The sequence below is a fragment of the Pseudopipra pipra genome, chromosome 4, assembly GCF_036250125.1.
Source record: "Pseudopipra pipra isolate bDixPip1 chromosome 4, bDixPip1.hap1, whole genome shotgun sequence".
Taxonomy (NCBI): domain Eukaryota; kingdom Metazoa; phylum Chordata; class Aves; order Passeriformes; family Pipridae; genus Pseudopipra; species Pseudopipra pipra.
The window spans coordinates 31,745,335-31,770,319 of NC_087552.1; the positions used below are offsets into that span (position 1 = coordinate 31,745,335).

General features: G+C 38.1%; 1 protein-coding gene across 6 annotated transcripts in view; it reads left to right on the forward strand.

Annotated features, from left to right (window-relative positions):
• TMEM131L (transmembrane 131 like) overlaps nucleotides 1-24,985 on the forward strand; it is a 77,093-nt gene that overhangs the window by 39,620 nt on the left and 12,488 nt on the right. For 2 of the 6 annotated variants that reach the window (XM_064652281.1, XM_064652278.1), the window contains exons 8-26: nucleotides 3,208-3,285; nucleotides 4,948-5,101; nucleotides 7,266-7,324; nucleotides 7,686-7,794; nucleotides 8,717-8,822; nucleotides 9,444-9,597; nucleotides 10,233-10,403; nucleotides 10,696-10,765; nucleotides 11,159-11,276; nucleotides 11,872-12,013; nucleotides 13,008-13,117; nucleotides 14,741-14,813; nucleotides 16,911-17,053; nucleotides 17,682-17,824; nucleotides 18,132-18,318; nucleotides 19,287-19,472; nucleotides 21,052-21,201; nucleotides 21,745-22,361; nucleotides 24,742-24,896. In XM_064652281.1, coding sequence (XP_064508351.1) covers nucleotides 3,208-3,285; nucleotides 4,948-5,101; nucleotides 7,266-7,324; nucleotides 7,686-7,794; nucleotides 8,717-8,822; nucleotides 9,444-9,597; nucleotides 10,233-10,403; nucleotides 10,696-10,765; nucleotides 11,159-11,276; nucleotides 11,872-12,013; nucleotides 13,008-13,117; nucleotides 14,741-14,813; nucleotides 16,911-17,053; nucleotides 17,682-17,824; nucleotides 18,132-18,318; nucleotides 19,287-19,472; nucleotides 21,052-21,201; nucleotides 21,745-22,361; nucleotides 24,742-24,896 — 2,925 coding nt within the window. Of the gene's footprint in view, nucleotides 1-3,207; nucleotides 3,286-4,502; nucleotides 4,659-4,947; nucleotides 5,102-7,265; nucleotides 7,325-7,685; nucleotides 7,795-8,716; nucleotides 8,823-9,443; nucleotides 9,598-10,232; nucleotides 10,404-10,695; nucleotides 10,766-11,158; nucleotides 11,277-11,871; nucleotides 12,014-13,007; nucleotides 13,118-14,740; nucleotides 14,814-16,910; nucleotides 17,054-17,681; nucleotides 17,825-18,131; nucleotides 18,319-19,286; nucleotides 19,473-21,051; nucleotides 21,202-21,744; nucleotides 22,362-24,741; nucleotides 24,897-24,985 lie in introns of those variants that run through there. The other 4 variants (XM_064652282.1, XM_064652279.1, XM_064652280.1 and 1 more) reach the window with 3 other exon arrangements.

Here is a 24,985-nt window from a genome sequence, read left to right on the forward strand (position 1 = left end):
CTTGCTTGGAGTGCTCTGGCTGTGGTCCTGGATCCCAGGTTTTCTGGTCTCCTGGCTCACTTGTTGGGAGGAAAGAAGAGCTGTGTCCAACACTGAATGTTTTAATATGTCCACGTGGCCATTCAGCAGGGGCTAGTTAGCACTAAGCCATAACAGATGGTGGAGCCCATATAGGTCATCTTTGTTTATCCAGCTTCTAGGTGCAGTCTTTGCTCTAGTTGCCTGGTTTTTGCCATTGTTTAGTATTTGGATGGCACTAACAGCAGCTACATCACTGCCTCAGTATGTTCAAAATGGTGTAAATGTCAATGGAGGAGTGACATGCAGCGTAGAGGGCCTTATCACAGGAGGGACAGGCGTCTCTTTGCTGACTTCCCAGAGGAGTTCGAAGTTTGTGAACTGATGACTTGGGAAATACTGCAAGTACTGGCAGGAGTCGAGCACTTGTTAAGCTGTGTTTTGGGCTGGTGGGCAGAGGGTCAGAGAAGCAAACATGCAAGTGTGGTGCTTGGGTGTGGAGAAAGAAGGTAGTTGGACAGTAGTGTTTTTTTGGTGTGCCATCCTGATAACTGCCTGCAAAACACTGATGAAACTCTGCTGAATCATTTTTGCAGGGACAGCTTATTAACACTGTTCAGAGTGGAAATACCACTTTAGGGTCTGTGACTGTCCAGGACAGAAACTTTGAAGGATTGACCTACAGGAGGAAGAGCAGGCTTGTTCAGTGTTTGTTGTTTTTTAACGATACTGTACCCAAACTCTAGGAAGTGGCTTGAACTTTACAGTCCTGATAATGATGCAGGAATATATCCAGAAATCTTTTATAGAGCCATGTCTGATTGACATCTCCTTGATGGATGAATTATTTCCTAAGTAACTGCCGGCTGTACTTTCCCCCAGCGAGAATCCTAGACCTTTGTCAGAAGTAGGGCTTCTTGCAAATCAGATGGATGGTTCAGATTTTTAGGGTTTTATTGACAGAGGCCTCTGTTTCTTTAAAATTTAAGTGTGAGAACTTACCAAAACTGGCAAGAATTTAATTTGTGTGGCTTCTATCAGTTGTCTCTATTCAGTTCATATAGCATTTGTGGGTGCAGAGTTGTGTGTGCCTGCGTACCTGATACGGAATAGAGGCACCAGGTAATGAAATGGCAGAGGTTGTACTGGTTTGCAACGCTTTAACTTTTCCCTCCTGTGACATTCCTTTTCAATTTGCATCTGGTACAAGCATTCACTGCATAACTCAGCTCTCTGCTCTGATGCATTAGCAGTGATATTTACAGTGTAAACAGAGTGCTTGCACTGCTGGGAGATGTGGATGTGGTCCTGGGTTTATTTTCTTGGAAACTCTGCTTCTGACAGTGTTTTCTTCTCAGATGCTTTATCTTCTCTTTAGGGTTAACTCAGAGCCATCCTGTTGGTGTTTTAAGATAGTGGGCATGACAGTTACATGTCTATTGTCTGCCTTAGAGAAATGCAAACCCATTTCCTTTTCTGAAGATAGCTTAACAAATAAGTAAAAATTTCTCATAGAAAACAGATCAGCATCAAATATACCCCAATAGCATTTTTTTCCCCTCTGTATGTTTTACATTAGCAACTTTCTATGTTAGATCTATGCCAGGTCAAGAAAACAAAGGCTGGAAAAATATAATGTACTTGATTTTTTTTTTTTTTTTTTGATGGTGATGTGGGGGTCTTAAACTACTTTAAACTACAGTAGCATTGAATAAGGACTAACAAATCGTTATTTAGGACAATGGAAGCAGTAGTATTCTCTCAAGAAGCACTCATAATGGAAGTCTGAGCTTAAAGGTTTATCTGAGGTGACCCTCAAAGTTGTAACCTTACTGCCTCGTTAAAACTCCACTAGCAGCCGTGACTGTGAGAGGTTAGGAAGTGGTGCATTTTTTGGAATCAAATGGGGTTTTTTTCTGCTCTCAGAATTTGATGAGGACAAAAGCATCTGTGAAAAAGAAAGGAGGTTGCAGGGGTTCAGGTTGTTGGGGACAGAGTTTGAGTCACTGCTAACCACCTTTGCAGGGGTTACACCGCCCTCTTGTGTGAAGCTTCAGTCATTTTGGTATGAAATCCTATTAAATAGGCAATGCAGATGTTGGCTTCATTTTTCCAGTGCTTTTATAAAACTGGACCCTGTGAAATGCCACGCTTGTGGTAAACTTTGCTGCTCAGATGCCCCCTGTCTGCCCCCTTCTTCCTGTCCTAGGGAGGTACGAAATAGGGTGCTAGAAACTTTCAAAAGTTTCTTCGGTTTTCCTTTTCAGTATCAAATTATTAAAATTGTTTAGAAGTCAGTTTCATCAACACCTCCAAAAACTTTAACCTGCAGATACCTATTGAGATATTTAGTTCAGTATCACAAGAGAAACAGAGGGTGGGGGTTCCACATCGGTTTCAAAATTAGATGGAAATTTTGCTGTAATTAAGGCACTGATAGATCTGTCATTCTGATTCTGGTTTTTGTTTGTTTGTTTTTGTAACTTTTTGTTTGATTTAGAATCAAGACATACTGGCTGAGCAGTTTGTGCAAATAATTTGACACTGCAGATTTTGCAGATAGCTTTCATGAACTACATTTAGCTTTGTTGGTGGTGTTGCCCCATTAGATTTATGAGTGCTTTACAAGGTAGCAAAGTCAATGTCATCTTTTATTTTATTTTATTTTCCCATTCCAGTCAATAAAAAGGCAACACAATCAATAAAAAGGTGAAACAAGTATTTTCTGTCTGTCCATTTTGGCATGAAGCCTGTGTATCAGACCATGTCCAAGAATTATTATGTTCTTGGCCTGGCAGCTGTGTTTCAGTATCCAGTCAACAAAGAAAATACACAGAAAACAAGGAAATAAGCTTTTATATTATACAGAAAGGGTCTGTTGAATACAGGTTTTTGACATATGAAAGTTTATTTAAATTCTCATGCAGATGCTCTATAAATATTGAATGATCATGTGTAATAATACTTCGATAAGTAAATAGATACTGATAGAGTCCTGAAATTTGGAGACTGATTGATGGTCTACTGTATAGAGTAGTCATATTCATTTTTAAAAATTCCTTACATTGCTCTGTTATGTATGCATGGAAGCAGTCTATTATCTTTATAATATATGGTATATGAATCAGATTTATGTGATATCATTTGAAGCAATGTGCTTGATGTTTTCTTCAATTTTCTTTCTTACAGGCAGAAACTATGAATGCTACTCTCTTACGGGTTCACCTTGAATGCAGTTTACCTAATGACACATATCAGTTAGTTAAGGTATGTTTTATTATTATTTTATATCTATTTAGGTCTTCTTATTTTAAGCCAAGCTTAGAGGGATGCTTTCTAGAGCTCTAGAAGTTTTAGCAACAATGTAGTTTTCAGTGTCTCAAAGGGGAATTGTGCTTTTATAAAACTGTATCCTGGGATACCAAATAAATGTGACACATGTCACACTAAAATCTTTGGAGAGAGGGAGATGAAAAAAGATACCATATACTCCATAAACGTCCAAAGAACCAAACCAATACCAATCCAACAGGCTAAGTGTTCTAATGTGTGAGTGTTGTATTACTTACATAGGGCACAAAACTGATTAGATCCCTGTAATTTCTTTTCTCCGGAAATGTTTCACGAATGTCTGGTTCACAGTGAGAAGTGATCAGTGAACTGAGGGGCTGAAGCCTGGGCTGGCTGGTCCATGTTGGGGGTCCCTGGAGGAGGCCATGGACCTGGGCCATGAGGAGGGGCGAGTATGTTAGCAGAGATGCCCCCTCCAAAAGCACTGAGGCCCAGACTCCGTAGCTGTATTTCTGTACACTGCACGTGGCAGCTGTCCTATGCTGTTCCTCTTCATGTTTGGTTCTTGCATTGAATAGTGCATAGGTACACCTGAACATTTGAGGTTGCATGGAGTGCAGCTGCCTGCTCTTTGATCTGAGCTTCCCAACACTGTGCCTGTACTCCAGTCTCCATGGCAGCCTCCTCTCCTGCTCCTGGCAGCCATTTCAAGTGCTGAGGTTTTCTTTGATGCTGTGTGAGCAGTGAGCTGGCATCCCATTCCCAGGCACTTCCTGGCTCCTGCTGTACTTCCTTGCTGCACTTCAGATTAGCTGAAGGTGTTTTGCTGCACTTCTGAGAGCACTTCATGTGCCAGTTCTCTACTCCTCCACGTCCTAAGCAAATTAGTCCTCTTGGTAGGGCATTGGAGCTTGGGTTTAGCAACCTTTGTGGTGTGATGCAGAATCAATTTATGTTATTCACTGTTGATTGTCTAGTTTTGTTTTGCTTTGTTGGCTTTAATTTTTTGTGTGAAATGTTGTCTGTGTCTTTGTAGTTGCTAGGACTCAGCTGTGTTAACAGCAGCCACTCTTTACAGATAGAAATAAGATCCTACTTGTATTTATCTGAAGTATTCTAGCCAGACGACAGTGTTTTCTATTAAGAAATGTACATGTATGTTTGTTTTTTTAAAATTACTTCAGTGAGAAATGGAGACAATAAACACAGGATTTGGAAAAATTAACTATAAACAGACCAGTGAACATGAACTGTCTTCCTACCATTAAGACACATGCATCAGTCTGTTTATGGCACATTTTATTGAAGGCAGAGGATTTAACAAAGGAAACTGTTTTGCAGTCCCTGAGGTGAGACTGACTAAGACAGTTTATGAATTTGCATTCTCTCAAGGTTCGGTGTCCTTTTTAGTTGTTTTTGTCTTTGTTTTTGCTGTGCTGTCTGTACTTGCACTGTGTTTGGTTTCTTCTCAGATTTTAGCAGAGATCCTAATTACTCCTGTTTTGCCAGCATTTTGGTGCTGGAAACCTTGTCTATTAGATAATACCTTTGATTAATTTCTCAAGATACCTTACTGTAATGATTTTTTTCTGTTCTATCCCCCATCACACACACCCCATATCCCTTGTCTCACTTCAGAGTTGCTGTTTTATGTCTGATGACCCAATGCTGCTAGAAATGAGCTTAACAGTAAGAGTGGAAAATGCCCAGCAAGATTTTGTGGAGCACAGACAATACTTACTGGAGAATCTTTTTGTTGTTTATGTAGCAATGGAAAAAACAAAGACCTCAGGTAAGTCCTAAATATGCCTCTTAATTGTAATACAGCTTGGTTTTATACTTAAATTGTAATTTGATGTGCTAAATTGAATAAAATTCAGTTACAGCTTAATTTCATGAGTGAGGGAAACCAAATCAGTTCAGTTAAACATAACTTGTCAGAGAATTTGTGTAGAGTTACCTTAAACACAGTTCTCTTCATGAAGGTAACAGTTGCAAAGTTGTAAACTATATCTGTTTCATTCTTTTATCTGTTTCATCTTTTATCTGTTTCATCTTTTATCATTCTTGTATCTGTTTTTTGTCATTTTTCTTTCTTTTATCTGTTTCATCTTTTATATCTGTTTTCATTCTTCAATCCTCCACGCTTATGCATCTGCTTAAGTAGTATAGAAGGATGACATGGTCCTTCGATTTCTACAACTGCATTTCTGATTTCTCATTAATTAAATTGACCATAATGGGACTGTGAATGCAGAATGGTTCTTATAGTACTGGGAATAGTGGCCGTTTTGGAAAGTAGGGTAATGAAGTAATACAGATGCCCACATCATTTCTTCTTGTAAGCTAGAATTCCACAGGCAAAACAATCAACTCCTTGCAGTTTCTTTATGCTGCAAATCCTCTAAATCCAGGGGATTTTAAATTATCACAGAGCTTTGCAGTCTGTTAGAATAGCTTTTTTTTAGACTGCAAGTTTTACTTAATGATTGGAGAAGAAGGAACTGCTTAAGAATCCAGATTAAAATAATATTTTTTTAACATATTTGTTAAAAATTAACATCTTTTTGTCTTTTGCAAAATGCCTTTCAAAACCTAGTCACAAAACAATATGTGCAATATATACTATTTCCCTTGTGCCTGTTCTGTGATGTGATATTTCACAGCTGAAACTGAAATACCCACTGTAAACCAAGGTTCCTTGCTGGTGAGATGCCAGTGCTTTGCTGTATTGAGTTGTGGATGTACATTTATTCTGATGCTGGTAGAAAATTGTTCACGTCTCTTGTGTCAAGGGTGCTCGCCCTGAACACTTTCAATGGTTAAAGTACTGGAAGTATGCTTTTAGGGCTGTTTTCTGTTAAATGTGGTGCACTTACAAGTCCTCACTGTGTCAGAGGTTGGTCCTGTAAGCCCTTTGGAATTGCTGTTGGTGAGAAGTTCCATGTTGTGCTCCATCAGTACCGATGGTGGCTTTACCATATCAAATAGCAATGCTTGCTTGCCTTCTGTTTGAATAATGAAATGAGAAATGTAGTCTTGAGGGAAAAGTCTGACTGATGGGAATATGATGCTGTGTTAGCCTCTGTGTGCAACATGTGTCAGCACCTAGAGAGGGACAGCAGGTAGGGAGTGTCTGCACAGGGGAACTAGCCAGCTGGAAAGGTTGAAGAAGAGTATGCACTTTGCACAGCTCTCTGGGTATATGGAGCATCTGTTCACTCATAATTAGCATCTTGAACCCTCTTTTGGAAGCTGGCACTTGTAGTCTTTCTTTCAAACAGCTGAGCAAAACACACACATTATTAAAAATAGTGGCTGGTGAACTGGGAGAGTGTCCTCTCACTGTGAACCTGCATATACTGATGTAATTCAAGCATAAGCAAGGGTAAGAACTCAAGTTCTCTTCCTTCTGGAAGTTGGCTGACCGCCTGTAGTATAAAAGTCATCTCTTATTCTGTTCTGCTGTTCTTTTCTTGGTGCTCTACATCTTCATCATGTCCTGTGAACAGGAACATAGCTTTGCCAGTGACAAAGGGTGATTACCCAGTACAGATGTACCACTTTATTGGCAGTTGAAAGCTGTGTTATACCTGTCTCCAGTTGCTTTAGGCAATAGTTTGCTACTGTACCAGGTGATAGGACCATTCCTGTTTTGATCCCAAAGCACTGAATCTGGGTTCACATTGTCTCCTTAGAATGCTTTCTATTTAAAGCAGGTGAGCCAGGATCTCGTGTAGCTGATGTGATGCAGAACAGTAAAAACTAATTTCTCTCCTGCTGTTCATAATCTGGCCCTTAGAAAGTTACTTCAGCACCAACCATCCTTCTTTCTTTCTCTTGTCACACAAAGATTTTTAAATTTAAATTAGGATTGCTTCTCATATGAGTGTCTGACAAAACAAGAGTGCTTCCATCCTTGGTGAACTTACCTTGGTGTTTGTTCTTTTGGACAGGTCATTCATCAGTAGACGTGCATATTATGCATTCTGGAAACAACCTTGTGCATATACAGGTAATTGTGGTCTTCAGGAAGTCATAATTTAGGGTGTCGAATTTGACTGGGGAATTAACTCGCTGGCTTTCTCTAGTAGCAGACTGATTTTGCTGGTAGCAAATGTCACACTTCTAAATTTTTAAAATGTCCAAATGTCTAATAAATCCTTGAGACGATGAGTTGTAATTCAGTGATGGATTTTTTTTTAATGACATAAGAGCTGTTAAACTGAATAAAAATTCATGTGTTGATTTAGAAGATATGAGAAAATGGCAGATGGTAGGTTGCAAATTTGACAAGAAGATAGACTAATACAGGAGCTGCTATACTAATAATGGTACTACTGCTACAAAGATGATCATGTCTTGTCTTCTTGCAGGAAATACGGCAGTTGTCACAAAAAGACACACCTCCTGTGGAGTTTGAGCCAGTACTGCTATCTTCATCATCTACTAACTTTACAAAAGTTGCTTCTATTTCTTGTAAAGGTACAGGATACATATATTTAGAGATAATATGATTAAACAGGATTTGATTATGAAAGGGTAGCTTTTTTCAGCAGAGACCCTGAAAGATCTCAAAATCAATTTGTCTGGACTTTATTGAGAAGGAGCATGAATTCTTTCTGCTAATTGTTTCCACCATTTTTGTATATATATATATATATACTTCCTCTTATGCTGATCAAAGGCTCTGAGGAAGGGGAAGAAAACATTTGCTAAAATGTTAGCATAATTATTGAATATGCTTTCTCAACATCCTTTTATAATATGCATTTTTTTCTGTTTCACATACGTTTGCTAAAAGGCTATTGTGCTTGGGTGGTCATTTTCTATGACATTTCTTGGCACGATCATTGAAGAGGTTTGCCTGAGACCAGACATGTTTGTGGCAGAGGTTGACATTTCAGTGTTCCTGACTCCAGCCTGTTTTCTATTCTGACCACTAGACTGCAGTGTACAGACTTTAAACTTTTATGAAACAAGCTGCTTTCAAAGTGACACTGAGACACATTTTTCCTAGCAAAAAAAGGGCAAATAAGAAAAAGAAGAGACTATTATGTTAAATGATTCTTTTTTCAGAGCAGTTTTTCACTTACTAAAAGGAGGCAGTGTGCACTGTTACATAAGAATGCTGTGCCAATGACATGTGGTTAAAATTGGTTGGGTTGCTCTTTGCAGCCTTGTTGTATGTGTTTTTTGAAGGTGTTTAGCATTCGTAAATTCTTGAAGTAAGGCTTGAAACCTCTGAAAATTAGGACTCGAGCAATTAAATGGTTTGCTCATCTCTGTGAGGGTTGGACCAGCAAATGTTCCTCTTTATGGTGTTCTTGCAAATCTTCACATGAAAATCATTGTGGATATGCTTTTGTCCTGGCTGATCTATTCTGTGTGTCTGCTCTTTGCCCAGCTGCATCCTGTGACAGTGAAAGTCTTTATTCTGACAATAAGAAGAACAATGTATTAGAAGGCACTACAACACTAAAAGCCTGTCTTTCCTGTCCTGTAATGGAAGGGTAGGTTGACAGTGGATTTTTGTATGTTTGTTAACGCTCACTGTGGTATTATAATAAAAATATTGTAACGTACTTTTAAGAGAGGAAGTTAACTTGCTTTGTCACTGAATGATTCCAGGGTCAGTGAAGAGGCTTCTTCCTGTTATTACTGTGTCATTTGCCTGTGACATGTCAAGCAATAGTTACATATTTTATCCCAAGAAGAAAAGGATACGCCTTAGCAGCTCATATCATATAAATGTTGCTTAGTCTATGACAACATTTCCAGCAACCTGGTTAATGTAATGCAGAAGCTGGATAGTTTTAGAAAAAATGTGAAGTCTTTTCTTTCTTCAGTCATCTTTTGCCAATTTCATCCAACCTGCTGTTTCACAAAGCAGTAAGCAATGTTGTACTGTAGCATAACCAGGGGGTAGAGTTTTTGCCTACCTCTTTTACATGGTTTTTGTAAATTTTTACTCTCTTATGTAATTATTAAAAAGGACATAATTTTGTTCTTCTCTGTAAAAACTTAAAAGAGTTTCTTTATGCAAGAATACTGAGTATCTTGTCTTGTATGGACTACTTATGTGTGGTCAAGGACTATTGCAGATGTATTTTGTTTTCTGGATTTACTTACAGGTATTTTGATGTAGATCCTTCTGCAGCATTGTTTCATATAGAACCACATCATAATATTTCAGGATTTTGGTCCATATGGTTTACAAATAATTTTTACTTCAGCATTGAATTGAATGAAGTCTTCATAGCCAGACAAACAAAGAACATAGTAAAGGTAAGCTTTATTTCTTCTTCATACAGTGTTTTGTCTCTGATTTAAGGATAGGGACCTTTGACATAGAAAATGGAATCTCTGAAGAACTTTGGGTTCTCAGAGCTGGTTGGAATCAGTTAAAAATAAAGGTATCTGTAACTATTAGGTCCTGAAGATCTTACTGTCTCGTGAGGCATTATTCACTGTCCAGCTTAGTTTTGTATTGTTTTATTAACAACTGTTCTTTCATTTGAGTTGCAGCTACAGATGCATCAAATTATAGACTCTTGCTCTGTTCTCAGAACTGTTACATGTGTGTTTGTGCTCTTCAGGATTCAGCATTTCTTCATAGGCCATAATAGAAGTCTTTAGTGCATAGATGAACTTTGAAGTTTAGAAGGCGAAGCCAGTAGTTTACTCGCGCAATTGCTTGATTCAAAGCAGGCAAATCTGGTTTATGAATACATCTAAATGTCTCTTTTTGTATTTTGATAGGAGATTTGCATATGTGCACTGTGTGGGTCACTTATGGGCACATATGTGCATGTAGTAACAGCAAAAACATGAAGGAAGAGAAATTTTACATTTTTCAAGGTACCTCTTGCACCAGAAATGGTGTATAAATTGTAATTCAGTTTTTGTTTGATTCTTTCTAGATTCTGAACTTTGATGAACCTTTGACTCTACCTCCAGGCTGCTGGAATGTATTTTCTTTGAAGCTCAGTGTGAAAGACACTGTAACGAATGTGCTCTCTAGTATTTGTTTGGCCACAAATGTGGGAGTGATATTTGAAATACCTCTGCAGATATATGCGACTGTGTCCAAGGTATTGTATTCAGTTGTGTTGATTTATTATTAGGCCTTGCAAACCCAAATGCAGCAGTGCCTCTCTCAGGCCAGAAATCTGTTCCTTAGTCCTGAAAGAAAAGCTAAGTAGCAGACCACGCTGTGAAACAGTTCTGTAGCTTGAGAAGTCCCCAAAGTTAAGCAGTGATGGAATTATAGTTCTCTATTTTTAATTCTTTTTTTTTTTTAGTCATTAAAATTATGCACTGAGAAACTGAAATTTGTTCTCTTATTTTGTCATATGGTCAGTCGTTTTTGTTTTGGTTTTCCAGCAGGGAGATCTTAATTTTGAAGCAGTTGCCCACTGTGATATTCAGTGCTACTTGGGAAAGTCTGATTCAGGTAAGCTCATCTCCGGCTTTTTTTGGCATCTGTCAGTAGTTTTATTGTAGAAAATTCATTTTATGTAGCAGGACTTGTAATGAGAATATGATAACATGATGACTTTTCAATGTCATCCATTAGAAATGGTGGCAGTAAAAAGGACTTACTAGAGCATATAAGCCTGTGCAATACACATACTCTTGTTTGCATGTACAATTACTGTGGTTTTGCAGATGTATTTCCTTAAGCAAATCTGATATGTAAAGTAATTTATATACTCTCACATATGCTTACTTTGAAGGGGAAAAGTGGGTTGCTGTTTTTATTTTTGGGTCTGGACCCTTTGCAGATACTGATTACTCATGTTCAGAAGTAGATTGATGGAAAGAGCAAAATCTGTTATCGTTTTAGCAAATCTGCTTTGGCAGAAGAGTCTCTCTCTCGACCGTTCTGCCTGGGACCTGGATTCTGAGCTTGCAAGTGACCTTTATGGAAGATGGCGTAAAATAAGACATGGGGAAGCCTGCAGGTCTGTACAGAATCTGTTGAAGTTCTTAATTCAAGCCAGTACAGTGTTGTAAGAAAGAATATTTCTGTTCTGAAGTATTCTTAATTAGAAGAAAACATTTTGGACCTTCCTACGCTTAAGTTAGTTGTCTTGAAGCACCTGGAGTTTCAGAGCACTCCAGAACACACCCAGCTTTCATTTCAAGACACTGCCAGCCATAAGTAAGCTTTTCAGATGCTTGAACTTTAGAATGTAAATAATGTTCTGACTGTAGTTACCTCACCATGGCTACCTAGCATGAAAGCAGTCAAAGCATGTTTTACCAGATCATTTATGGAGTTGCATGACTCCTTCATCAACAGGTTGCATAGCAGTCCTTTCAGGATTAGGGTCTTTGGATGGCTTCTAGGGTACTTAGTCCCTGGTGTACATACACATAAGTTACACTGGCTCTCTGCTACTAGGGTACAGCTTTATGGGCTTTATTTAGTAAAGAGCATTTTCAAGGAAAGATAAGTTGATGGTAATTATAAATCCTGGCAAATCATCTTTTTTCTTTTTCTGAAAATAAAAAAAAGAAAACAACTAACAAAGTTTTCTGGTTTTACCAATAAAGCAGGAGAAGTATTTTAGGATCGCCTCACTTTATTCAGCAGAAGAAGCCTGAAGAGGAATCCTTTGCCTTTTTCTTGCCGCGATTGACTACAGAGCCCAGCCTTACACTCAACTTCAGTGCCACAGCCGTTAAAAGTAGTATGGTGAGGATGGTTGTTATTACAGTTTTCTGAGTTGTGTATGTTTAGCTTGTTTAAATAACAAAGTTTGTGGTTAATGTTTGGTGTTGCTTAGCATTTTCATACTGCTGGTAAATCAGTGTTTTGATCCAATTTAAGATACTAGATTTATATCCCTTTGGCTCTTTGGTAAGTTTTCTAGCTGCCTAGTTGTAATGTTTTAATACAAGGAGAGGAGTAAAGCAACGTAGGTCTTATCCAACAATTGTTCGTGGTTGTCAAAGTTTTCCTTGCATCATTGTATAAGTTACATGTTTGTGGTAAAATATTTGAACAAAGGACTAGGGATAGGGTGTACTGTTATTAATGATGCATGTGGTTACAGTAAAGTCTTCCTCATACCACTGCCTTGTGTAACAGAAGTGTGTAAAACATTTATGAGAGATACACCACTTGCAGAGCACTCTTCCAGCCACACTGACAATTATGTCTTTCTTGTTTGTCAGATTTAGGTCTCCACTAACCTACCCTATGCCAGAACCAGTCATATGGAAATAGTTTTCATATGCACATTGTGAATTACCTTAATATTCCATGTGTCCAATTTAATTGTTAGTCATTACAGTAATGTGTATAATAACCTGCTAGCACTCAGACTTCTGTGAGAAGGGGTGGCACTTCACTAACTGCACTTTCTTCTGTGCAAGAGCTTTGTTCATGTCTGCCTGCATAAATCAAACTCCAAATGAAAGGATTGTTGGGGGAGCGGGGGCAGTCTATATTTTTATACACACAGTTCTTCGGGCACTCTTAGCTGATTTTCCAAATTATGACATTGTGGTGACATGTCCTGCTGTTCCATGCAGTCTTGTGCATGTATGATTATACTGCATTAAGACAGAAGCCAGATTGAAGTCCCTTGAAAATGCAGATCATATTACCAGTGCTGAACTGTTTTACCATCCAGTTCTCAAATATGTAGTTTTTAACTTTTTCTTTTCCCCTCCAAACTATTTAGGTAAAATATTTCGTACTAAGAAACCCTTCATCCTTCCCAGTTACGTTGCAGCTTCTGCCTCTTTCTTACTACCCTGATCCCCAAGCTTCACTGAGTCTGCTGAACAAATGGTAAAAAACTATCTCAGGATACTGTTTTCCCTTTTAAAAGATCTATTTGCTATGCCTTATGATTGTTGCTTATTGTAGTTTTTTAATTTTTCAAAGTGTCACTTAGGTGGGGACAATGTTCTGACTCATTTTAGAAGATATAATCATGTTCAGAGCAGCTTCCTGTATGGTGCTTGACTTTGTAATGTACCTCATCATTGATGAATTACAAATTGAGTATGTTTTAAGCAAGTTTCTGTCTGCCAGATCTGTAGTTAGTCATCTTTTAGGATCTGAGGCTTAGTGCAAGCTGCCCAGGTGAGGTGAACAACTTACAGAATTGGGGATGTGCATGTCCCCACAATGCCGGTTGGTATCTATACAGGGTCTGTAGCCTGATCACTGAGAAGAAGGTATCTGAACCATCCCACCACGAAAAATTTTTTTCTTAGCCTTTTCTTAGATAATAATCCAAGTTACAGAGGACACAGGAACCAGGAAGAAAAATTCAGGTCCAGAGTCAGGAACCCCACCATAAATGTTTAGGGCCAGCTAAGTAAATGTTTCTGCATTGTTTTGGACTTCCTGTTTTAGAACTAGGATGATCTAATGAGAAATCTAGATTAGAGTTAGATGAGCAATAAAGGGGCACAGTGAGGTGAGCTGAAATTCACCAAAATAAGCCCTGGCTGTCACACTTAGAGAAAATGATGTAGTTGGTAGGACTGCTTGGTTCAAGACAGTGGGATTTTACTCATGTGCCGAAGTGTAACTTGCATATTTGGGGTCCAGATTCCTGTGTAATTGCTTCCTTAACCTCATTTCTTTACATAGGTATGTGTATGTGCATATATATATGTGTGTGTATGTATATATATGCACATTAATAACTACATCTGTTTGCATACTAAATGTGATTTCCACAGAGACTCTTTCTAGTGGTTTGAAATTACATTTTCTCTGTATTTTCACATTTTAATTTCTGGAGATCTTCTAGGTTTACAAGAAATCACATCCATTAACTGTTTCTTTTTAAGCTAGTGTCATTGACAGTTGTGACAAGTGAGTTTTCATTTTAGTGGCTTGAGGTCCATTAGTCCTCTATAACCTAAATTTTACCTGTTGGTTCTCGTACGTCAGTTTTTAATACCTTCATGTCAAATGGTTATAATTTGTGCTCAGGTAAATAATCAACTACTTTACATGAATTTGATTTGTAAATTATGTGATAGAAAACAGAAATTTGTCCCAAACAAATCATGAGTAGAAAGGGAGATATTTGAGTAAATTAATGAGATTTAATGATTATTATTTCTTAACAGTTATGTGAGCAGAAAAAGCTTTGGGGTGTTTGTATTTGTGTGGCTTAAAAATTATATTTCTTGACTGTGAGCATTTACAATATTGTACACTGATATATCTAAAATGCCCAGCCATTTGTCTGTGTTCCAAATGTGTGGAATTCATGTAAAACTGATTTGTAGTGTATTCTGTTAAAATGCAGACCCGTATTTCACGTCTGCCAAAATGAAATTGTAAAAATAATCTTTATTTTAGAACGGATGCCAGCATGTAAAAATAAGTCAATTCACTTCTGACAGGCTGGGTTTCAAGTGCTTAACTTTTTTCTTTTGGTTTATTTAGGTTCGGCATAAATGTGCAAGCTATTAATTTCACAACCACCGAATTCAGGCTAATGGATGAATGTTCTCACAGGGTAAGATGGCTACTTTTGGTAGAAGAAGTGGTCTGGCACACTAGAGAAAGCTTTTCCTAGCTATGCTACTTTTCAGTCGTTCCGAGGTACTATTTAAAGCATAGTGTTTTCTTGATTGTTAGGTGTGTATCTTTGCAGTTAATTATTTTTCAGAGTTTTAGTCTGTTTTGAAAACAGACTCAAAAGCTATAGGAAGGGAGTGCATGTGTGCCTGGACACTGTGTGTACGTGTTGAGGAGGCCACTGTTTGCATTCTCTGTTGAGACTTAGCTTTTAGCTCCAGGTTGAACATGAAGTGTTAGGCTTTTGAGTCAGTGATGTCAGGAACTAGCTGATTATCTTTTCAGTACACTACTGTCCGGTAGTTCAATGAAGGAGAAGACTGGATTTCTACATTTCAGCTTTGTGTCATTGCAGCTCCCAGATTCAGGTTTGGAATGTCATGGTTCTTGCTGGTTCCCATAGCCTAATTTTTACATATGTGTGATAACACTTGACTGTGTCACACCAGTGCTGAGCTGTGGTTAAACCCTGAGATGATGTGTCATGGGTGACAGAAACAGAGAAGATGCTGTATCGGGGATGTTGGCATATTTTGGTGACCAGAGTACCATCCAGAGTATGCAGATAATTTCTTCTTAGACTTCTGGTTTGTCCAAAAGCCCGGAATTCATGTATTTTCCTTGCTTTTTGGGCATGCTCTAGACTCATCTTTAATGTCCTGTGTAGATACATGTTTCTGCACATATGCTTTAAGACCTTAATGAAATTTCTTATAAAAAGAAAAGAGTATGTTTGCTGCACTAATCAAAGCTGACCTTTCGGTTTTGGCAGCAGTTGTAAGAGTTGTTGTAAAAGAGAGGAGACAGCAATTCATAAACCCTTGCCTGTAGGCACACTCTGAGAAGGTAGTATGTGGGTAGGACTGAGTTTCGACAGTCCCATGCACCATACTCTTGACCAAATGGAAAAATAATGGTACATCTTTGCATCAGTGTGTGCAACACATGTTTTTCTTTAGATTTGAAGAGCTATGGGGAACATCTATGGTTAGATAGGTATTCAGCACATATGAGATGGATCTTGGCTTGTTAAACAAATCACTAGTTCTTAATATTCGAATTTTTCAATTCGTTATCATTTCCCTAGTCACTTTATGTGTAATGAATTGTTAGGTTCACGTTTGAGTGCGTGCATTTCTTTTTAGGGAGTGACATGGTGAAGTTTGCAAATGTTGTATGTGGCTTGCTTTTAATAAATACTGCTTGTTAAATGCAGGTTCTGAAAGTTTTTTTATGTTATTTTTCATAAAATAGACTAAGAATAAAAACATTTTGAACTGAAAAATATCAGAAAAGCTGTTAATAAATCAGCCATAAATGAAAAACAATCAAGCAAGAGCCTGTTTTGGAATGTTTATGGTTGCTTTGACTGCTATAGCTATCTGATCACCCCTTTCTAAGAAAAGACCCCCAGTTCTGGAAGAGCAAGTTTTAGGGCTATTTTCATTTCTATAGTGGCAGAAAGAATAAGCAATGGTATCAAAAACAAACAAACCAAAAATTTACATTATTTCCAGACTAAGTGAACTTCTGGTAGTTCTGGTTTTCAATAATACAGTAGGGAATTCACTTTGGCTTCTTTCCAGTGACTCAAATGATCAGCATATTTGCCAACAGTCCCTTTCTCACTTAAATCAAGTTGTAAGTCATATGCTGAGGGTATAATGGTTGCCACATTTCCCTATGCAATCAGTACACTGTCAGTTCTTGTGCTGTGAAGTGTTTCAGGATTCTTTGAGTATGAAAGACACTATATAATTTCTTTTCCATCTGAGCAAATAAAAACTGTTTTGAAAAAAATGAAGTAATACATTCCTCATAATAAGTGCAGTAATATGAACTTTTGCTCAAATAAACAACCTTATCTGATGTTTTATGCTGTCAAAATGAAAGACTTTTGTATAACAAGTTAGCAGTTTCTGCACCTTGCCAAAAATATCTTATGTAGTGCTAAGTAACGATACGGTGCTTTCTTTATTGGCATCTTTAAACACACATGGTTTCTGTGAATAAGAAGTGCATTTTTGTTTAACAGAATGCACATCAAGAGGATTTCATCAGCAAGAAATGCAGTTCTGAGCTGCTTTTGTTAAGTTTACAGCCACTGGAAACCAGAAGAGTTGGTGTAATTTTTACACCGCTTGACTACAAAAGAGTAACTTCCCTTATTTTAATCAGGTAAGCCACGTTTCAGTTTTAAGTCAGAATCAAACAACTCAATGTAAAATGAATTTGCAAAATCGCAGAGCATGGACAAATGCTCAAAATTTGAAAGCCAGAATACCTCTGATTTTATAGAAAGTGCTTAAAGTGTGTTTGTGCCTCATGTCTCAGTCATTAAAAAATACAGTCTTATTTTCTTGATATGTGGTCATTGGGTTATAAAATGTATATGAATATACTGAGGTAATTTTGAGTTAAGAGAGAAACACATTGCATGGCTTTGCTATTTTCAGCTTGACTCCATAATGATAGGATTTATGGATCCAGTGAGTCTTACGTGCACCCAAACATTGGTTATCTTTGTAGGAAAAGAGTTTATGGAAGAAGAAACCATTTTTACTAGGTGGCACAATTATTATCCAGTGACAGTGGTTACAAAACTTGTTCCTTCACTATGTGAAATTCACTAGTGACTGGTTCTGGAGTGATCCCATCTCTGTTTAGGGAAAACCTGACCAGTTTTGGCCACTGACTCTGTTACTGAAACACTGTTGTTGGTTTGGCACCTAGAGAGCAAAGCCATGATTTTGCAAACTTAATTTGTGTTTTAGTGACTGATTGCTTGATTTTTACATTATGGCAGAAACAACTTAACTGTTCTGGATGTGGTCAATGTAGAAGGCTTTGGAGCCAAAGAATTGCTTAAAGTAGGGGGAAGACTACCTGGTGCAGGAGGATCTCTTCGATTCAAGGTGCCAGAAGCTACGCTAATGGACTGCAGACGACGTGAGTAAGAAGACACAGGTCTCTAGTTTTGTAGCTGGCTGCATTACTCTGTAGTGGTACTGATATGGTACATTAATGTTAAGTAAACAGAATGTTAAAAGGTGAACAGCTTGGTCATGAGGGGTGTAGATTCTGTTTTTACAAAACACTCACTGAGAATGGTTAAAAGTTCTAGAACTACACTACTGCAAAACAGGTTATATTAAGTGTTTTATTAGATTGTAAATAAAAATAGCAATTTACTTGTAAATGTAAGAAAGTCATTTTTATGCACTGTTAAATGATTGCTCTCTTTTTTTCCTTTAAGAACTGAAAGACAGCAAGCAAATTCTATCCATAACGAAGAACTTCAAAGTAGAGAATATTGGGCCTCTTCCTATAACAATTTCATCGATGAAAATCAATGGTTACAATTGCCAAGGATATGGATTTGAAGTGTTAGACTGTCAGGAATTTTTCCTGGCCCAGAACTCATCACGAGAGATCAGCATTGTGTAAGCACTGACAAATTTGCTGACAAAATAACTTTAGTGGAAATTTGTGGGTATGATGCTGCAGTAACATACCCACACTCAAACTTGTGAATGTAAATGTCATAAGCCTTTCCCTAGGGGTAATAGTAACAAATGGATAATATAATAGTGTCTCTTTACAGGACTCATAATTTCTAAAAAGCAGCATACATACTTTTATCAGTGCATTATGAAGTAATAAATTAAAGCAAAAGAGTTGCCACAATTTTTAATTTGATTGTTATTCTCTAGCATGTTCCGAGTAGCCTGACCATAATCTAGTCATGTTTTCCAACACTGAACATAGTCTAAAACTGATTCTTTTTAAAATCCTCTTGAGTGAAAGATACTGTGACTTAAGCATAAGTAGAGTTGATATTACTATATTAAAGTAACTTCAGTTTCCTATACAACAAGTATCATCTCTACTGATTAAAAAGGCAAGTCATACCTTCTAGCAGTACCCGTGGCAGTCAAATAGAGTAATGAGGTGGGTCAGGGAAGTGGAGGAAGAGACAAATCTGATGTTTTCTTCTGCTTTCCCTGTCTTTCCAGCTTTGTACCCTAGTACCTGCCCCATTCTGAAATAATGCTGCCTGTACTCTTGACAACTGTGCTTTTGTTAAAGAGTTTTGTAAAACCTGAGTTGTTCATGTGCACCTCCTTGAAAAAAGGAAAACTAGTCACAGTAATGAGAGTATTGTGAAGAGTCACAAGAAAAGCACGTATATTACCAACTGAAGATGACCTAAAAGTCTTAACTGCTGTTAGGTGCTAATGCCACGTGCACAGTTTAAGCAGACAGTGGACATTTATTTCATTGCCTTTTTTTTTTCCATATTATTAAATCAGGAATTATTTTGTACTTTTTGTATCAATGTGACTTCAGAAAATTAAATTCAGCCCAAAAATGGAAAAGTAACACCAGTTCTGTCTGTTTTTCCTAATAGATTCACTCCTGACTTTACGTCTTCCTGGGTAATTCGTGAGCTTACACTGGTGACTGCTGCTGATTTGGAGTTCCACTTCACACTCAACGTGACTCTTCCTCACCATCTATTACCACTATGTGCAGACGTGGTGCCAGGCCCCAGCTGGGAAGAGTCTTTCTGGAGGCTCACTGTCCTCTTTGTAAGGTAATGCTTTCAGGACCCTTGCAGTTTGAAAGGGACCTGCCAGGGAAAGATCAGCAAGCACTTTTGCCTTCTGTTAGATTTTTTGTGATGATAGGACCTTAAATCTCTATTGCATCTGTCTCCTGAGAGTCCTGCCAACTGGCTGTGACAGCTTAGATGTGGTAACAGTAGCTGGTGATGGAGTTGGCAAGCATTTCTTGCTGCTCCTCCTGATAAACTTCCATGTTAAGGCTGCAATGAAAAAGGGTTAGGATATCCCTATGGGAATTCTCAGCATACTAGAAGACTTGCTCCCACCACAGTAGAGACACACATGTAACATCTTAGTATCTGAACATTACAAATAGAGTTGAGTGGGCTTGAAGATTCTTTTTAAGTATTCCTGGAAAATTAACGTGAATTTTATTTATAGTTTCAGACAACTACTTGAGGACTTGCTTCTTCTTCTGCTTCTTTTCTCCTTTCACATGTCAAATATTATTTGTGTTTATGGTTAGTTTTTGCTAGGCACACTGCAAAACAGGCTACCCCAGAAAGATGGTGGGGATTGTGTTAGCTGATTCTTTGCTGGCACATGCTAAACTGCTTTGAAGAAGACTACCTTTGTAAAACAATGAAGGGTTCTGCTTCTGCACACACTGCTTTTTTTGTCTTCCTTTACTGACCTTTCACACTGAGTAGTGTGAACTGAATGCTGTGTTGGGCACAGGTGATGTTCAGTGCTTTCATCACACCAACCCTGAATTCCTACAAGAAGCAGTGACTGTGAATGTCACAATGGTAACATACATGTGCTGATGCATATCCGAGATCCTGATGCACACTGCGGTGCTGCTTGCATTGTTTTGACACGGAAAACAGAGCACAAATGAAGAAATAGCAGTGACCACATTGTGTGGTTCTAGATGCAACAAAAAGGGACTGTAGGGATCTGAAAAATCAGGAATTTCTCATTCTGTTTTCCTGCTAACAAAGTTTATACTGCATGACTGAGAAAGGTGGTTTGATGAATTACAAAGATTTTTGTTCTGATCCATTTATTTTTGGTGCAATTAATACACCATGTATAAAGAGGATATTTTGCAGCTTCATTTTTAGTTCAGAAATACAGTAGCATTTGTGGCTCATTTTATGCCAGCATTTTCTCTAGGAAAAGAAAGAGACAGTATTAAATAAATATCAAAATAATGACATGACTATCATGAATGAATAGAAGGCATGCAGAAGACTGATAGGTATCTTCTACAATGTATAGTCATTGACTTGTAGTGAGTCTTCTAAATTATCTCTAAATGAATGACTAGGTTTTTTAGAAGGCACTGCTTCTTTGTTAGTTTTTTTTAAAGCTTGTGACTGAGTTATTTTATAGACCTAATAACTAGTAAGGGCTATAAGGAAAAAAAGGAACGCTATTGCAACTATTACTTTTCACAACTATGTTGAGTTTTCTTGTCTGTCTTTTTACTTAGAATTTACTAGCAAAATATTTCAAAAGTGCATCTTGTTAGAAGCTTTTTAACTCTTTCACTGAATATTTCTGAAAGTTGTAGACATCAGTATCTGTTGTTCTCTTTGGCAGTTTGTCCCTGCTCGGAGTGATTCTGATAGCCTTCCAGCAAGCCCAGTATATTCTAGCAGAGTTCATGAAATCAAGACAGAGGCCAAATCCTAATTCTTCACCACAGCAGAACAGCAACTCTGTTGACGTAATCAGCTCTGATTCCTACAAGTAAAAAGACTTTTTTTCTTCTTTTGTACCTTGGAGTGATGCTTTCTGTCTGTTTGTATTGTGATATTGCTGTAGGCTGGTTTAGAGGAGATGGTGTTCTAAGCAACCTCTTTTCAGAGAACTTTCAGTGTTGTGGTGTATATTTATCTCCACACAAAAGAAATTGAAGAACTCAAGCGTTTATTAATCTTGTATATTGCCAATAGTACATAAGGAAAAATTATGTGATGAAAGTAAAGGATATACCATGTGTGGCAGCCATGGAAAGAATGGAAAATACATTGATGATTCACAAATCTGACCCTCTTGAGTGGTCAGTTACACTGAAGCATGTAAGTGTGTTTGATGTCTGAGCACATACTTAGTCTTGCTCAACTCCCACTGAATCAGAATGGGCTTAGGTGTATGATAAAGTGAAGACTTAATGCAATTTCATGGCTTGAGAATATGCCCCCCTTTTGTTTCTTACAAAAATATCTCATAAAGCAATTCATGTTAGCTTTATAAAGAAAAATAACCCCAAATAACTTATTTCTTCTCCAGGGGAAGTTGCAAGACATTTATGGATTCCTACAGTTCCTCAGATAAAGGTAAAGGGAAGGGCTTCCTATCTGTAGGCACTTCTTCCAGCCGAAGTCAGAGCGCAGCAAAGAGAAGTCCTGCGACCTACAGCCACTCTCAAAAGAAACACAAATGTTCAGTTTACTACAGTAAGCAGAAACCAAACACAGCAGCTGGCAGTGCCATTGCAGCTACTGATGAGAAGCAGAATCAGATCGCAGAGAACCAAATCTCAGCACCAAAAGAGGACATTTGCACTGATGTTGTCAGTGAGAACTGGGTAACTCTGAAGTATGCAAATGGCATAAACGTTAACAAGAATTTAACTCTTCCAGAAGACTTTCTGGGTAAAGAAGAAAGTACACTGAAAAATACAGTTCTCATTAAAAATACTTCTTCAGAGTGTGATCTGAAGGAAGATCTTCAAACATGTATGTTTCCTAAGGAAACTAACCTTAAAACTTCAGAAAATCTAGCTGAGCTCAAAGAACAGGAGTTCTGTCCTGTGAAGATGTCCAAGAAGCTACCTGAAAGTCACTTGTGCAGAAATTCACCTCAACAACAGCCGGAACTGCAGGAAATTTCTAGGAAAATTAGTGGTAATTTTTTTCAAATTCTATTACTCTAAATTACTAGGTGAAATCTTTTGAGGAGTTCACTGTGATCAGGATTTTGTCTTTTGTGTGGGACAAGGAGATATGATACTTCTGATGCGTTCACTGTGATTTATCTGTTTACACTCCTAAGGAAGTAGCTTGCATTGAAAGTTGTTTCATGAGTTATAAATTTGCTTCATTTGCAGATTTCAATCTTGTGCTGTAGCATTTTAACAGTTAAAATGATTGATATCATAGATCTGCTTATAAGACACAAATTGCCCTTTTCAGATATTTAGAAGCATCCCAGTTTGCAATTTTCAAGTCCACTGACAATACGATGCTTAATAGTCACCAACAAGGATGTTCAGAACTGGATATGCAGAACTCCTTTGATGAAACTACCTAAAATAACAAAAAACTGACATCAGAATGCTATGAACTTACATTTTGTAGGAATCTGCAGATCAGTGTTTCTCTTAGTAATTGCATAGCTATATTTTTTATCTTTTCTTTTTTTAAAAGTGTGAAAATAAGCTGCCTGGGAAGTCTTATCTCTTAGCTTCACAATTCAAAATTTTAAGAGCAGCAAAAGAACACCTGGGAGAAGTCAAAAGCAGGGTAGGAGAATGTATCTTCTGGAAGCTCGGCTTTGCTGAGGCACTCGGCAAAGTAGCTGAATGCTGAAAACTGGCATTTGCTGTAGCTGTGGCAGAGTTCAGTGAGTGAGCGATCACAGAAGGATTTCAGGCCCTCCTGTCGCATGTAGTTGTTACCACGGGCCCGTTGCTTCTCGTGTCGTCGTCTGTGAGATACAGCGGGTACAAGTGTGCAGTCTCAGGTAGAGGCAGGATAGTTTCACTCATACATACGGAGTACTTTGACCCTGTGCTCCTAAACTGCAGTGTTGTTTATTGTTTGTTTTGAATTAGGAGATCAGATGGGGGGAGAGAGAGGGGGAATGTGGGAGTCAGTAATTATGTCTTAACTGTATTTGTGTGCACAGGAAAGTAGCTTTGAGTATAGGCTGTGGAAATCATGATTATACGTAAACCAGTTGGGAGATAATAGACCTACTTTCATTGACAAAACTTCCACCTTGAGAGAGGGTTTCAGGAGTCCTGACACAGTAACCAGTCTCTTGTATTCAGTGGTAAAGCACTAAAGGTAAGCTCCCTTGTTGTCTATTAGCAGTTGTGGTTCTCTGTGCTATCAGGGATGTGAGTATTTCAAGTTGTTTCAAGATGTTTCATGGGATAAATAAGTCTAAAAAGTACGATGTTGCAGTGTTTGTATCTTGATTATAGTTACAGATGTGGTTTTGTGCAAATAGTGAGTGTTCAAGACCTTGGGTACTTGCAGGTTTGTATGCTGGAGGTCAACAGAGAGTTCTTTAGAGTTCTGTCAACCTCCCTTGCCTGATGTTTCATTCACAAGCACTCCTTTTGCAGTCACCATGGCTGCCTGCTCCAGAGGGGAGAGGATGTCTGACTCGGAGCTAGGATGTTGTAGTTTGTTGGTAGGAAACGGTAAAAACGTTTGGGTGTGCCTTTCCCATTTGAGAAGACCAGTTCAGTTCAATAAGTGATGACATTTTTTCATGCAAAGCAGTCAAGAGTCTTGGTAGCACATCACTGTAGATGTATGGTAGATATCTGAGATGCCTGGAACTGATTAGAGGTGAAGTTAATGCTGTCCTGTCCAACATTGACAGGGCCCAGATGAGGACTGTGACTCAACTGGACAACTCAGCTAGTTTTTGAGGCAGGCTTCCTCTTGAATCTTTCACCTTTTGGACTTTGTTACACCAAAATAATAATTCTCCCTCACAAGTCTCTCAAGAAAAGGAACTTTTAATGTGGAACCCATCCTAAAAAAGGATGATTTCCCTTTGTCTTCGTAGTGAACGCAGAGGGCACTTCAGAGGCGTAAAGCACCAAGTAAAGGCCGTCCTTAGTTTGATTTACCCATTCTTAAAAAGTCTTCTCCCTACTCAGCTTGCAGGTTTTTTTCTTTTTGTTTTTTTTTAGCCCAGTATGCTCTAGCTTCAGATTCTACCTTACAGATTGATGGCTGAGACCCAAATAGCTCAAATTCAGATAAGATGAGCGGGGCTTGTGTAATTTATGCATGTGCTAGGAGTTGTGTGCTCATGAACATGAGCCAACCAGCACCACACCAACCACAAAGCTACGTTTTGCAACTGCTCTAAGAATTTTTACACAGCATTAGCTTTTGATTTTGAAATTTTCGGTGTCATCAGCCTAGAGCTTAGTATCCTAGTGTTTTGGAAAGCAACACAAGTCTTTGTAAAGAAAGGTGATGGTTATGATTAGGAGCCCATTCTCATGCCAAGCCAACTGTTTTTACTGTTTGATTGTAGGGAATAGCCAGCAAGTGCCTCTCAGGAATGAAGCAGAAAGCTGCGAGACTTTAAAAAGGCAGATCAACCTAAAGCCTTCCACAGAGAAAAAGATTAATAAGGGACCTAAGGAAGAGCCTCCATGCTGTGCAAAAGAGGAGACCACTTGTTCTGAGGTTTGTATTGTGATCTTTCTGCTTTTCAAATTTAAAATTATCTTTTTATTGCTTATTTATATATGCATACACATATAGGTATGTATGTG